At 58.5% G+C, this 14,999-nt stretch overlaps 1 protein-coding gene, 1 long non-coding RNA gene and 3 other non-coding genes across 5 annotated transcripts in view; 2 read left to right on the forward strand and 3 right to left on the reverse strand.

The window, feature by feature from the left end:
* Positions 1-14,999, forward strand: part of VAC14 (VAC14 component of PIKFYVE complex) — a 76,367-nt gene that overhangs the window by 3,396 nt on the left and 57,972 nt on the right. Inside the window, exons 2-10 of the mRNA XM_043898023.1 lie at positions 3,026-3,176; positions 3,480-3,647; positions 4,488-4,550; positions 5,027-5,134; positions 5,533-5,642; positions 5,894-6,000; positions 6,917-7,051; positions 7,395-7,547; positions 12,317-12,380. Coding sequence (XP_043753958.1) covers positions 3,026-3,176; positions 3,480-3,647; positions 4,488-4,550; positions 5,027-5,134; positions 5,533-5,642; positions 5,894-6,000; positions 6,917-7,051; positions 7,395-7,547; positions 12,317-12,380 — 1,059 coding nt within the window. The remainder of the gene's footprint in view (positions 1-3,025; positions 3,177-3,479; positions 3,648-4,487; positions 4,551-5,026; positions 5,135-5,532; positions 5,643-5,893; positions 6,001-6,916; positions 7,052-7,394; positions 7,548-12,316; positions 12,381-14,999) is intronic.
* Positions 1,000-1,070, reverse strand: TRNAG-GCC. Its single transcript has one exon. It is a non-coding gene; the product is annotated as a tRNA-Gly (tRNA).
* TRNAG-GCC lies at positions 1,680-1,750 on the reverse strand. The gene has a single exon. It is a non-coding gene; the product is annotated as a tRNA-Gly (tRNA).
* On the reverse strand, positions 3,639-5,295 carry LOC122691482. Its single transcript, XR_006340420.1, has 3 exons — positions 5,192-5,295; positions 3,931-4,055; positions 3,639-3,792 (listed from the first exon to the last, which is right to left on the reverse strand). It is a non-coding gene; the product is annotated as an uncharacterized LOC122691482 (long non-coding RNA).
* TRNAG-GCC lies at positions 8,518-8,588 on the forward strand. Its single transcript has one exon. It is a non-coding gene; the product is annotated as a tRNA-Gly (tRNA).

The raw sequence follows: 14,999 nt of genomic DNA on the forward strand, positions 1-14,999 counted from the left end.
ATTCCTCATGCTCTCCCAGCATCCGGTCTCTGCAGCCTTTCTGGCTTTCAGCGCTCCCTTAGTGCGGGTCAGACCACACCGCCCGCCGCTGCAGACCTTCCCTACCATCTGTAGCTGCTCACAGAGCAAAGGCCACCTCCTCTGCCAAGCCCGTGAGTGGGTGCAGCCTCTCCCCAACCTCTGTCCTTTCAAGCTGCCAAACCGAGTGCCCCTGTCCTTCCTCTGAGCCTTCACACATGAGCTTCCCTCTGTCTGAGCTTCCTTCTCCTGCATGAACACCTACTCATCCCTCAGAACCCCTCTCAAAAGCTGCCCCTCATGAAACCACATCGGATCCCCTCCCCACCAGAGATGCGTCACGCTCTTTCTCTCCTGCCCCGTCCTCACCTTGCACGGTCCTCAGCAGATTTTTTCCTGTTTTGCATGAAAGTCCTCATGGCCTCTCGTTTCTCACCTACCGGATTCTAGCAAAAGCCCCTCAGGCAGGGAATGCACCCCGTTTGCTGGCTCTCCAGCGGGCTGGGGGACCCTTTCCAGTGGCTCAGGGACCATTTGTGACCTGAAACAAGGAGACAGGCAGGAGGTGGCTCCAGGAGGGGCTGGGCTGCTGGCCAGGCTGGGTCTTCTGTGGCTGCCCTGCCGGAGCCTCATGACAGACATTACTCCGCGTCCCGGGGCTGCGCTCACGTGGGCTGAGCAGCTCAGCCTGGTTCCCTGGGAGCCTCGCAGGCAGAGGCCACCGGCAGCCCATCTGGGCGGGAGTGGGAAGACAGCTGCTTGCAGTGGCTTTGGTGACCCCTCCCTCCAGTACTCCTCAGGCACAAGGAGACCACAAGCTAGATCTTCGTGGAAGTTAGGAAACAGGTGTGGAAAATCAAGCTAGAAAAAAGTCATTCTCAGGTTTTGAGTGTATCACCAATGCTGTGAGCGGTGTGAAATCTCAAATCCAGTCTCTCGGATTTTTTTTTTTTAATGATTTTTTTTAAAAATGTTTGCTGCTGCATTGGCCGGGAATCGAACCCGGGCCTCCCGCGTGGCAGGCGAGAATTCTACCACTGAACCACCAATGCTCCAGCTGTCGGCAGCTGTGTGAGCACCTCCCTTTAACCCCAGGACCAGCCTCCTTGTCCACACGCTGATTCCCAGAGCCCGAGGCCACGCTCTGAGGCTGCCACATCAGCTCCGCCGCAGAAACAGAAGCTCAGACTCCAGAGCAGGAGGGGACTGAAGGGGGGTGGGGGGGATGTCTGTGTGTCTGATTTGCCTTCATCCATCAGGACAGAAACCACCTCAGATCCCTCCCTCTCAGTAACAAGAAGCCCACTGAAACTCCGGGGGCTTCCTCCTCTCTGAAGTGTGGTCCCCCTCCCCCGTCCACATGGCATGTGGAGCTGTTTCACAGCTCACAGCCTTCACCACAGCTTCCTGCTGGAGACTGGCCAGGGCTGGGGGGTGCCCAGGAGTCCCCTGACGGCTGCAGGGCACTCGGGCCTTGGCCCCGCAGCCAGGAAGTGGCGCGTGTGTGGAGAATCCAGCTGCTGGTCACGCTCCCCAGGCAGGGAGGTGCTCCCAGCTTCAGAGCAGCCTTGGCTGCGGCAGGCCGGGTGTGGCTGAGGAGCTGGCTCCTGCGGCAGGATCTCTGAGGGAGTTTGCCTAGAAGGGGCCAAAAAAAGCAGCCCTGCATTGGCCGGGAATCGAACCCGGGCCTCCCGCGTGGCAGGCGAGAATTCTACCACTGAACCACCAATGCTCCGCTGTTTTGTGGCTCACCTGCAGGGCCTTTCTCAAGGGGCTGCTGTCTGTGGACACTCAGCTCTGACATCACTGAGACTCGTCTGCCTGGGGTTCTGTTTGATAATCCAGCGGGTTTATTGCACTGCTTAGGAAGTGTGGGCACCTATGGAACTGCCTTCCTCCCGAGGCCCTTGGTTCGTCCACAGCCCTCAGTCCCCAGGGGTGGGCTTGGTGGAATCACACGCTATAACTGGCAAAGCAGGAGGCCCCCCACAGGCCATTAATGCAGCCTTTTCCTGGCACCTCGTCCCTGCTAGTCCCGTTCACCTGATGATGGAACAGTCTCGTCCCCTCCCATCCATCTCACAGCATCTTAAAACACAAGCGTCTCTACCCTTCTTGTCCTCTCCCCGATTACAGGGGATCCTAATGCTTTTCTGTTTAATTTAAAACTGTTCCTCCCTGTTCTTCCCACTGCCTCCGCCATGTTTAAGCCCCCTGTTTCTGACCTGAGAGCTGGGGTGCTGTCCTCTGGGGATGGTGTATCTCCGGTCACACCAGCCCCTCCCGTGCAGCGCAGCCTCTCCTGCAGGCGCCGCCCCATGACTGTGAACCTTCCAGCAGCTCGCCTGTCCTTTGCTCTGTCTTCAGCCGCCCCTCGCACACCCTGGGCTCCTCACCCGCCTCTAGGTACACTGTGTGTCTTCTGGGCCCTGCCATCAGCCAGGCTCTTCTCTGTGCCTCAGGTGCCCAGCCTTCCTTTCTTCTGGACAGTGCCAGCTGCTGACTCAGTCTCACTCAGGTGGCGCCACCCAGGGAGACTCACCTGCAGCATCTGGCTTCTGTAGTGATGCTGTGTGCTGTGGCTGCACCTACTTGCTGAGTGTGGATCCTGCCTGTTGGACGTGGGCCCAGTTCAGCCCCGTCCCTGGGAACGATGACAGAGAACCGCTTGAGTGCCTGAATGGAGGGCTGAGCAAAGGGCTGAATGAAGGCGGTGGATCATTGCAGGTTTTGGTCCCCAGCACAACATTGGTTGCCTTCTCAGAATTGAGATTGGTCACTGTTCTTTGATCCATTCTCAGGAAGGGGAATTGGAGACCACAGAAGGGAAAGGGAAAGCCAGCGCCCCCCAGTCAGCAGCGGAACTGGGGCAGGACCCGTGACTCTGATTCCTCTTTCTGAGCAGGTCCTCTGCACCCCTCATCCCGGCGCCAGGCCCCGGGGCCAGCAGCAGGAGCAGGAGTAGCCTGATCGCACTGGCCTAAGACCCTCTCTTCTCTCTCTTCAGGCTGGTCCGGGAGTTCGTGGCCCAGAACAACACGGTGCAGATCAAGCATGTGATCCAGACCTTGTCTCAGGAGTTTGCCCTGTCTCAGCACCCCCACAGCCGGAAAGGGGGGCTCATCGGCCTGGCCGCCTGCTCCATCGCACTGGGCAAGGTACGCCTTTATCCTGAAGGGACGCACACGCCAGCCATGGCCTCGACTCTGCCCCTGACCCCAGCAGGGGTCGCAGACGCATGTTTCCTGTTGCCATTCTGTGTACACCCTGAGTCAGCACGGCTGGCTCTGCCACCTCGCTCCCCAGTTCCTGGGTGCAGCCCCTAACCCTAGAGGTAGGCTTGCAAAGAGCCTTTGAGCCCAGCCCTGAGTCAAAGGTCTGAGCACCTCCAAGGGAGCCGGGGCTGGGACCCCGGGCTCTGACTCTCTCTGAGTAGCACTTGCGCTCCCGCCGCGTCACAGGACTCGGGGCTCTACCTGAAGGAGCTGATCGAGCCGGTGCTCACCTGCTTCAGCGACGCCGACAGCAGGCTGCGCTACTACGCCTGCGAGGCCCTCTACAACATCGTCAAGGTGGCCCGAGGCGCCGTGCTGCCCCACTTCAACGTGCTCTTCGACGGGCTGAGCAAGGTGAGCCCTCTATGCTTCAGCTGCTCTGAGCTCGCCCCCTGCCTCCCGGACCTGACCCTCCGGGACTTGAGTGCTGGCTGCCTTTCCCCAGAGGCAGGGGAGCAGATGAACAGGTGCTGCCAGGGACGCTCCTTGTATGTTGAATCTGATGATACATTGTAAAGTGGGCTTGTATTTATGTTTGGTTTCCCCCCACATCTCTGTTAATTTAACTTCACCGCATTTTACAAAAGCATCAGTCCACCCCAAGCTGGGGGGAAGACAGCCATCTGAGAGCACTGACCTCCCTTGTAGAAGGCGACGGTGGCGATTCTGCACTGTTAGTTCCTCCATCGTGTGCGACCCTTTGGCGACCCATGGACTGCAGCCTGCCAGGCTCCTCTGTCCGTGGTGCAGACTGTATTTCCCCTGTGAGGAGAGCACAGCCCGTGAGCTCTGGAAAAAGCTCTGCTTAGAAGGGCTCTGGGGTCCCTCTTAGTTCATCAGCGCCTCTCAGCATCACGGAGTTTCCCTCCATGAAGTCGTTTCTAGAGAATCAGTCTCGAAACTGCTCCGGCCACCCCTCAAGGAGTGGGGAGAGGACCCGGCGTTGTTAGGCTGGAAAGCCCTGGGGAACGCCAGCGGGAAGCAGCCACGCGGCCAGTGGCAACAGGCCCTGCGGGCTGCTGAGCAGAACAGGGCCCCCAAGCGCATCTCTGCGCCTTCCCCAGTTCCTCGCTGCCTCCCCTACCTTCCTTCCATCTGTGAACAGGCTCTCCCAAGGCCTTGTTATAGAATTCCAGTGGATTCTTTGCCTTAATAAATTGACTGTGATCCTCCTTCTACCTCTGTCTCCCGTAGTTGGCTGCTGACCCAGACCCCAATGTGAAAAGTGGATCTGAGCTCCTAGACCGCCTCTTAAAGGTATTAGTACCTGGTCCCCACTTTTGCTTTTAGCATTTCTTTCTTCCATCTGTCTATGCAGCTTTGAAGCTCTATCATTGGGATGGTCTTCCTAATTAAAAAAAATATTTACATACAGTAAGTGGGATAATAAGCAGTTCTGAGTATATAGAGTTGCATCAGCAGCAGGATCACACTACAGAACCGTCCGTCGCCCCTAGTGTTCCCACGAGCTGGCGCGCCCCGCCCCCAGTGTCGGGCAGTGTATGCTTAGCCCACTGGGCGTTCAGTCCAGACCCTAGAGGTGTAGGAAGGGTTTTGCCTTTTCATTGCTTCTGTTCCCCTTGAGTCCCACTTCAGTCCATCCTCGCTTGTCCCTTGGTCTGCCTGACACAGGCTCTGTCCTCCTCCTCTGTGGCCACCTGACCCCTGAAGTCAGGCACTCAGCCAGGTCAGGCCACCCAGCCCCCAGCAGCTCATACGCCTTTGACCCCCAGGACATCGTGACGGAGAGCAACAAGTTCGACCTGGTGGGCTTCATCCCCTTGTTGCGGGAGAGGATTTACTCCAACAACCAGTACGCCCGGCAGTTCATCATCTCCTGGGTAAGATCTGGCCCTGAGGCTGTTTCTCACTGCCCATGAGCCTACTCTCTGACCCACCTGGACGCGTCCCGTGGCTGTGGAGGCGCCTCACTGTTGCCCCTCCAGGAGCCGTGATGGCACATGATCCCAAAACACGTTTCCTCAGCTCTGCCCCCAGAGCCCATCACATTCGCCTCTGAAGCAGACGGGGTTCCTTCCTCGTCTCCGGAAACACCCAGATTTCTCTTTGAAGCCAGCCTCTCCCGCGGGTTGCCTGCTTTTCCCGCGGGTTCGCTTCTCAGGGTGTCTGAGCTGCTGTTTTCCTGCACGCTGAACAAAAGCAACGGCAGCCGGCACGCCCTCCCCCGTGGGACACCCCAGGGCCATGACCTTCCCTGACGGTCTCCTTCCTGGGTCAGATCCTGGTGCTGGAGTCTGTGCCCGACATTAACCTGCTGGACTACCTGCCGGAGATCCTGGACGGGCTTTTCCAGATCCTGGGCGACAATGGCAAAGAGATCCGGAAAATGTGAGTGAGGAGGGGCGCGCGGAGCTGCATACGTGCCCCACACACCCTCACAGGCGCCAGGAGAACCTGAGGTTCACTCTCCTCTTGGCGCGTGAGCTTCCCGCTTTGGGATGCCGAGAGCGCCTCCTCCCCCAGCCTCTGAAGTGGTCCCTCTGACCCGGGCGCCCGTGCCGAGCGGAGCAGAGACGGCGCTGGGGAGGCTCCCCGGCCCGGGTGGCAGGGCTATCTCCCTCCTCCTTCGCTCACTGCAGGTGTGAGGTGGTCCTTGGAGAGTTCCTAAAGGAAACGAAGAAGAACCCCTCGAGTGTTAAGTTTGCGGAGATGGCCAACATCCTGGTGATCCACTGCCAGACCACGGGTGAGCACGTGGCGGGCCTGCAGACCCCCTCCTCCTCAGAAGCCCCCCTCCCCGTCCTGGGCAGAGTCCTGCTGGGAGTGGGAAGCGGTGTGACGGCGGGTCCTGGAGCCATGGGGCCTTGCGGGAGAGATTCTGCTTCTGTCAGCATGGAGGCCTTTTCACTTGGTCTTGGCCCTAGATGGGGGAAGATCTGGAGGCCTCCTTGCTGGCAGGCTTGGCATCAGCACCATGAATTGAAAGGCTTGGAAGCTGGGGTCATGTAACTGTTTGTTTCTATTGAGTATCAAACCACCACCAAATGTAACTCCTGCCCATCTCAGTCCCTTGTTATTGACCTCAGGCTTCAGATCAGCTGGGCGGCCCTGCCCCGCTGTGCCAGGCCAGGGCCAGGGGGAATCGTGTGCCTACAGTCAGCTGGGGGTGGGCTGAGGCTGGGTGGCCCGTTGTGTCACTAGTGTCTGGCTGTCCAGCTGTCACCCGTGGCAAGCGGCGACAGTCGTTCCAAGTACCGTCACCCGGTGGGCTAGCCCGGGTGCGTTCATGTGGAATCAGCGGATTCCAGAAGATGGGAGGCGTCAGCGAGACCGGGTCTGGAGGCGTCCTTTCTCCCGCCGTCTCTCGGCCAGCCCCGGGCCGGGAGTGGGGAAATAAACTCCCGCTCCTGATGAGAGGGGCTGCAGAGTCCCCCCGGGGCGTGGACACAGGAGGGCGGAGCACCATGGCTGCTCTCACGGGCGGCCGCAGGACTGCCGTCCATGTGCCCCTGGTGCCCGCGGCAGGAAAGGGCGAGAGCGCAGGAGTCCCAGGGGGCCGGCAGCCGCGCCAGCCCTCAGCCCCACTCCAGGGCTCCAGCGCCCATGGGCGTGTGGGGGGCGGGCACCGGCCGCGCTCACCCCAGGACCCCGTCCCCCCACAGATGACCTGATCCAGCTGACGGCCATGTGCTGGCTGCGGGAGTTCATCCAGCTGGCTGGCCGCGTCATGCTGCCCTACTCCTCAGGGATCCTGACCGCCGTCCTGCCCTGCCTGGCCTACGACGACCGCAAGAGGAGTATCCTTCACCCCGGAGAGCGGAGACAAGGGCAGCCCTGAGGGGCGCGAGGTCACCCTGGGTAGGGAGGGGGCCCCAGGGCCCGCCACACCTACAGACAGCCCTGGAGTAGGAGGCAGAGCGGAGCGTGACCTGGGAGGGCCCAGGCGGCCCGGGATGCCCGGGCCTCAGCTGCGTCCTCAGAGATTTAAGCGGCTGTCCCAGGCCCGGGCTGCGGAGTCTCTGCCCCCCTCGGGGGTGAGGGGTCCTCCAGGAAGGGAGGAGACAGGGCAGCCCCTTGGGGGAGCAGAACGGGTTCTCAGTCCTGCCTGGCTGGGGCTGCTCCTTACATCGGCGTGCTCAGACATCAAGGAGGTAGCCAACGTCTGCAACCAGAGCCTGATGAAGCTGGTCACCCCCGAAGACGACGAGCCCGATGAGCCCAGGCCGGCGGTGCAGAAGCAGGCAGGCCCCAGCCCTGAGGACTGCGCAGCCACGCAGGAGGGGGCAGCCAGCGGTGAGTGGGCTCTGTCTTCCGCCCCCACCTCCCAGCGAGGGCCCTGGGGGCCCGGAGGTTGGAGAACTTGACGTGGGGTCTCCCTCAGCCAGCCAGGGCTGTTCCTGTGTCTCAGCCCCTAACTCTGGGACAGCTAGGAAGGTGAGAACTGCTGCCTTCCTTCTGCAGGTGGGCACAGAGAGAGGAGGCCCACCACCAGCGTCCGGCAGCTCCCGCGGCAGGGGTGGCGTTTGAGCCTGGCAGTCGGCCTCCAGAACCCGTAGCTCTGAACCCTTTCTGCCCCAGAGAGCATTCATTCTTTCCTTAGTCTTGTTCTGAGCTCAGCTACAGTCGAGGTAGAGAGGCGTTGAACCTGGCAGGAGGGCCGTTGAGAGTGCAGGCTCAGCTGAGTCTCGGGGGTGGACATCCAGTGACTCAGGAACCGCCTGCCTTTCCTCTGCCACTCATTCTCAGGGAGGTGGGGTTCAGACCAACCCAGCTGTGGTTTATTCAGTCCTTGGGAATTCTGCTCCTCTCCTTTAACGTTAATGTCTTGTTTATCCTTCACATGAAGAAAACCGCTTTTATGCCTATTGGAGTCTAGAGTTGGACTCTCTAAATGTAGAACTCTGAGACTTTTTTCCATCTCTTGGACTCGGTCCAAGATGAGCTCTGGGATGATGTTCTCCTTTGCAAAATCAGCCAAAGACTAAACTGATGCAGAACCTACTGAAATCTTTAAGGTTAACGGACTGAGGTCTGGAAGTTGCCCCCCAGGAGCCAAAAGGGTTCTGAAAGCATTTTGTCCCATTGGCTTCTCTTGAACGTCAGCAGAATGGCAGGCACATGTGTCCCGTGGGCGTCCTCAGGGGCCTGGCCTAGAGTGGAGCAGCACTGATGCTGGACCGTCCCGGGTGTCAGGTTACAGCCATGCCCACGTCCCGCGAGCCAGCGCAGCAGAACAGCTGGGGAGGAGGAGCGCTCAGCTGGAGCATTGGTGGTTCAGTGGTAGAATTCTCGCCTGCCACGCGGGAGGCCCGGGTTCGATTCCCGGCCAATGCAGCTCACTTAACCTTTTCGACAGCTTTCCTAAGCCTTCCTCAAACAGCTCTCTGCTCAGGAGAATCTTGGTCCTAAGTCAGGACACATTCAGGCAGCTTGGCTCCAGATTTTACTGCCTCATAAACAGCACTTCAGCAGACGCAGAGCTCACTTTATAGTAGTTCCCAGAAATGGCACCGGCGAATTCTGGGGCTCCACAGCCTCCCCAAACCCGCTCAGCTGGTCCCAACCACCGCTTTCCCAGCACGCCAGCACAAGGTGCCAGCAACCCGAGAGAGTCCGCATTTCCTTACGCAGTCCCCGGCTTCAACCAGTGCTGACGCCAGCGCTCTCTGCCCATCTCTTCCAACCTGGCGGAGGCAGCAACTTCCTGCCTGGTCTCTCTCGCTTGGTGCCCCCATCCCCACCCAGCCTGCGCCGTGCAGGCCACGGCGCACCCCAGGCAAGCCACCCAGTGAGGCCTGGCAGCCAGGCCCTCTGCGCACGAGTGCACGCACACTCTCAGGCGCACACTCGAGTGTGTGCACACACAGGCACACACATGAGTGCACACACACACTAGAGTGTGTGCACACAGACACGCACATACTTGCATGCTTGCGCAGATGCGCACACACGAGTGCATGCACGCACACTCACAGACGCACACACTCGAGTGCACGCACACAGACACTCACACTCAAGTGCACACAGACAGGCACACATACGAGTGTATGCACACGCAGGCACACACGAGCGCGTGCACACGCAGGCACACACGAGCGCACACAGGCACACACACAAGTGCATGCACACTCACAGACATGTGCACACACGGGTGCATGCACACTCGTGCACACACGGGTGCGCGTACACTCAGAAACACGGGTGCACGCGCACTCAGACATGCACACACTCGAGTGTGCGCTCAAAGTGCATGCACACGTGCGCACACTCACAGATGCACACACGCAAGTGCGTGCACACTCAGACACGCACACACATGGGTGCACTCACACGCACACACACAGGTGCGTGCACACATGCGGGTGTGTGCACACACAGACACGCACATGCGGGTGCGTGCACAGAGACATGTGGGTGTGTGCACACACAGACACACACACACATGGGTGCACTCACGCACACAGGTGCGTGCACACAGACATGCGGGTGTGCACACACAGACACGCACACGCAGGTGCATGCACACAGACATGCGGGTGTGTGCACAGATACGCACACGCGGGTGTGCGGGTGCATGCACACAGACACACACATGCAGGTGCACACATACTCAGATACACACACATGCGGGTGTGCGCACTCACACCCACACACGCGGGTGCGTGCACACTCAGACACACGTGGGTACACACACAGACGCACACACACAGGTGCGTGCACACTCACAGACACCCACACACATGGGTGTGCGCACACTCAGACATGCACACACTCGCTCTCACATGCAGGTGCTTCTCCCTTGCCCCACCCCAGAGGGCTCCAGTCAGGGTGGCTCTTGTTCGGTTGATTGCCCCTAGCCCCTCTGCTTTTTGCCCTGGCTACCTCCCCCGACCCTTCTGCCTGAGGAGTCCACAGCACAGGGTCCTTCTCTGATTCTGAGCTCCCAGGCACTTGGCACATCCTCCTATCCCCCCATGACGTTTCCTGACTGTCTCGGGCATCACAGTCTGCACTCTGCGGTCAGACCTGCCTGCCTGGGCATCCTTCATGCCTGTTGCCCTTGGACAAGCCCCTCGGCCTTTCTGTGCTTCAGGTTTCTTACTCATCAACGGGAGCAACAGTGATAGTACGGAACCTATGGTGTGGCTGTGAGTGTCGGAGGAGATTTTTTGTGTGTAGAGTTCTTAGCACATGGTGTGGGTCACACACTCCCAATAACAGGCGCTTCAGTGTCAAGTTGTTTCAATGTCTGTTTATAATGAGACCCACCACTTAGCAAGAGTGTCAGGGGCAGGACTTTGGCTCTCTTGCCTTTTAGCATTAGCTTTGCCCAGGTAATGGGCCTCTGATGGGTCCTAGATGAGGGATCGTAGTGGTTTAGGGATGGAAGTTCAAGCGGTGAATGAGGAGCACAGCTATAAATACAATTTCCAGTGGAGGACTGGTGACCTCCGTGGGTGAGCATGAAATGGAATCCACCTATTTGCAAAGCTTTGATGGGATTGGGTGTTATCAGCACTGCAGATCTGAGTGACTCAGACCCAGGACCTGCCAGCAGAGGGCTCAGGGTTGGATCCTTAGATGAGTGATCACAGGACACTGGACGTGGTCACAGAGGACTGGGGCACCCGGCCAGGCTTTGTGGAGGGCATTTGAACTGAATCTCTTCTTTCTCGTTCCCGTCCACTCTCCTGTACCACCCTCATTTTTCACTCTGGTCACAAGAGAAATGCACATTCCCTGGAGAGATTTTGGAACAACCAGACACTCCTACTGGGAGAAGGTGAAGAGTAAACACCTTAAATACATTGTTTGGTAGATATCAATACATTTGGCAGCATGTTCCAGAACATTTAAGAATTTATCCTCAGGAAACAGACATGGGTCAGGTTTTCCGTCTTAACCCCTGAACACACATTGGCTCCATTATTCTCACAAGACTCCAGGAGGCCCTGGCATCACACAGGTGAGGCAGTGGGGTGAAGGCAGGTGACCCAGAAGTCACACAGGAAGTAGAGGAGTCAGACTGAGATCCGGGCCCAGGGGCTCCTGAGTCTGGAGATTGAGACAAAAGGGCAACTGAAGATGGCTAGCTTGACTGGGAACCCCAGAATCACGAAATAAAACAGTCTCATTTTTACTCATCGATTTGGCAAACACTGTAAAGATAACTAGTATCCCAAGGCTTCCAAGGTGGAGAGTGGGCTGAACAACTGCTGGCAGGTATGTGGACCCTTCCTAAAGGCCAACCTGGCAAGGTCTGTTCAAGCCGCCCGGGTCTGGCCCTCTTGCTCAGCAGCCCCCTCTAACGGGGTCCTGGGGAAGTGCCCACACTTGTGCAAAAGCAAGCAGAGGTGAGGTCTCAGAGTGAAAATAGGAAACAGTGGAAATTCATCTGAAGCCAGTTTTTAACATTGGATCCTTTCACCTATAAACACAGTGTGTTCCCAGCAGGCGGGAGGGAGGGAGGCCCCAAGCCGCAGGGAGCTCCCGCCGCTGTTCCTGGTGGGCCCACCCAGGTTGCCCCAGGTGTCCGCCTCACCTTCCCCCAGGCCTGTTCAGGTAATCGGACTCTTTCCTGAAGCAGCTGCACCATTTCCCATTTCTACCAGCAGTGTATAAGGGTTCCAGTTTCTCCGCCTCCTCACCATCACTTGCTATCAATATCTGTCTGTTTTTTAATGGGTGTGAAATGGCATCTCACAGTTTTGATTTATGTCTCCATGGTGGCTTGTGATGTTGAGTGTTTAAGAAGTCACTTTTAACATCTGTTGCCCTTGAACCAGCAGCCCCTTCTGAGATTTCCCGGATGTGTTCAGCACTGATACCCCTGCTTGTGAGACCACTGTGCCTAAGAACCTACAAGCATGCATACCATCCAGAAGTTTCAGGGACCACTAGGCATGGGGTCTTCAGGGCCCCAAAGCCACTTTCCTCTCCAAGAGCCAGAATCAAGGTGTGGGAGACTGGAGGGTCTGTGTGTCCTCGTGAACAGGGGCCTTGTTCTTCTAAAGGCCCCAGTGACCTTTATCGTGATGCCTCATTCCTCTTTCTCTCCCCAGGAGGGCCTGATGGTTCCTGCGACTCTAGCTTCAGTAGCGGCATCAGTGTCTTCACTCCAGCCAGGTAAGTGGTTTGTTCTGGCCAGAGCTGTTTGTGCAGAGCTAGCAACGTACATCTTTTCTGGGCACGGGAGATCGCAGCACCCTGAGGCATATTTTGCTCAGGGTTAGCACTTGTAGGACACAAACTGTCTGATGAGGGAGTCCAGAGGACACTAAACAGCCCACCCCACCTGGTTCTGGGGGACACATAGCCTCTTGGGAAGAACTAGAGGCTGTGAGAGATCAGTAAATACAAGGTATAAGAGTGTAGCTCTAGGTGACTCAAGGTAAAGAATCCGCCTGCCAGTGCCGGAGACCCAGCTTCAAGCCCTGGGTCAGGAAGATCCCCTGGGGAAGGAAATGGCAACCCACTCCAGTACTCTTGCCTAGGAAAGCCCATGGACAGAGGAGCCTGGCAGGATAGAGTCCACGGGGTCACAAAGAGTCAGACAGGATTAAGAGACTAGACAATAATAACAGTGTAGGTAACGCGTGGTGACCACAGGGGTACCTTGTGGACGCCTTTGCCCAGCCCCGTTTGCTTGTACAGGATAATGTGAGGCCGATGCACCTCTCTGGGGAAGGCCATTCAAGGAGCTCAGAGCACATGCAGTGATTGACTGAGCCGGAGCGTGCTCACGCGGGGGTGTGGGAGCTGTCCTCCGAGGCTGGCTGCAATGGCGCCGCCTTCCACGTGGGGGCAGTGCAGGCCAGGCAGGGAGATGCCACCCCGGGAGGGACTGTCCGTGCTCTGCAGGCGGATGACGGTCCCGGGAGGGACTGTCCACGCTCTGCAGGTGGATGACGGTCCCGGGAGGGACTGTCCACGCTCTGCAGGTGGATGACGGTCCCGGGAGGGACTCTCCACGCTCTGCAGGTGGATGATGGTCCGGGCAGGGACTGCCTGAGCCCCTGGACTGGCCCCCAGCCCCGCTTTGTCGGGCACGGCTGGCTGCGGGGCTGGAGTGGATGCAGCTCCTCCTGTATGGAGTTCTTCCCTCTGAATCCAAGCCTGAGCGTGGGCCCTGAGGGCACAGGTCACTCACAAGAGAAAACGTGTACTTATCCCCAGGAGACTCTTCTCCACAGACCCTGAGGAGGCTCTTCTCTCCGTTCACATTGTTTTCTCACTGACTCCTCTCTCAGGACCTTGGGGGTGTTTTCAGAGTACTGACCGTAAATATGGACTCTTCCTAGGATCTCTCCCACATTGTTGGAGCAAGCCAATGAACACCATTCATTTATTTGTTTTTAGTTTGTTGTCACACATCCAGAGCCTGTGTTCAACCCTGCAGTTTCCAAGAAAAAGATGTGGTCCCTGAGCTTGAGGTTTTCCAGTGTGGGGTCAGAGACGTAAGCAGGAAGTTATGGGAAAGGGTGGTGACGGTTGTGCAGGGCCTCAGAGGGCCTTAGGGCCAGCGCTAGTGCCCTGCTGAGGCTCGCTGGAGCACTGGCTGCCCACCTCAAGCGCTCGGGGAGGCCTTCCCAGGCCCGGCTGGTGCCCCACTGAGGCTCGCTGAAGCACCGGCTGCCCGCCTCGAGCGCTCAGAGAGGTCTTCCTAGGCCCGGCTGTGCCCCACACTCTGGGTCACGTTGTCGGGTTCTGCTGATGGTTACGTTTCAACCCCACAAGCTCAGTAGCAATGCTGTCGCCACATCAGGGCTGAGGAGGGACAGGAGGTCGGGGCTGCGGTAGAGACTGGATTTAGCAGGGTCTGAGGTGGGCGCAGACCAGTCAGGGGCTTACTGCCACGTCCCGGTTAGACGGGACGGAGGCTCAAACTGAAGAGGTGGCAGAATGTGGAGAAAGTTGATAGACTGGAGCTGTTTTGAAGGTAGAATTGACAGAATTGGCCAATGGATGGGGTGGAGTGAGGGGGGGAAATGAGTGGAGGGAGACTTCTAGATGCGGGGTTGAGCCGGATCAGGGCATCCTGGTTTCGTTTCCCAAGCTGAGCAGGAGGAGGAACAGGGGTGTGAGTGGACCCATTGAGAGTAGAGTTCAGGGCGGCTCTGGGCATCCCGCCGGAGCGGGTATGGAGGCTGGTGTGGATGTGGGATGCTGGAACTCAGGGGAGAGGTCTCAATGGAGATGCAGGCAGACTGGCCCACCCTGCTGAGGAGCCGCTCTGGAAATCGGAGGGCCCTGGCAGGGAGGGCCATGTGGTCTCGAAGCCCCTCCGGCAGTGTGAGAGAGGACAGGTGTGGGCGCAGGGCAAAGCTAGCAGCAGGAGGGCCTGGTGAGCCTCGTCACTAATCTAGGCCGCTGGGAGGGGGCGGTCCAGGAGGACCGGAGATCAGCCGTGACTGACGGCCCTGTGCGGGGGGCACAGCTCCCCCCGTCACTGGGGAGACAGTGGTTCCTCCGCCCAGAGGAGGCCCTGATTCCTGCGCTGTGGCCAGGAACCTCTGACTGGGACCAAGCCTTGCTTTATACCCGTCATTCAGCAGCGAATGCTGAACCAGGCTTTGAAATTGAAAAGCCAACGGAGAGCACATTATCTGCCGCTCTGTTTCCCTCAGACGGAGGCTTCCTCGTGGCAGCTGCCAACCTGAGTCACCGGCTGTACCAGAGAGGGGCGGCCCCAGAGCCGGGAGACCTGAGCCCAGCCCTCCCACTTGAGGCGGCAGCCGAGGACGG

This window comes from Cervus elaphus, chromosome 4 (genome assembly GCF_910594005.1).
Source record: "Cervus elaphus chromosome 4, mCerEla1.1, whole genome shotgun sequence".
NCBI lineage: Eukaryota > Metazoa > Chordata > Mammalia > Artiodactyla > Cervidae > Cervus > Cervus elaphus.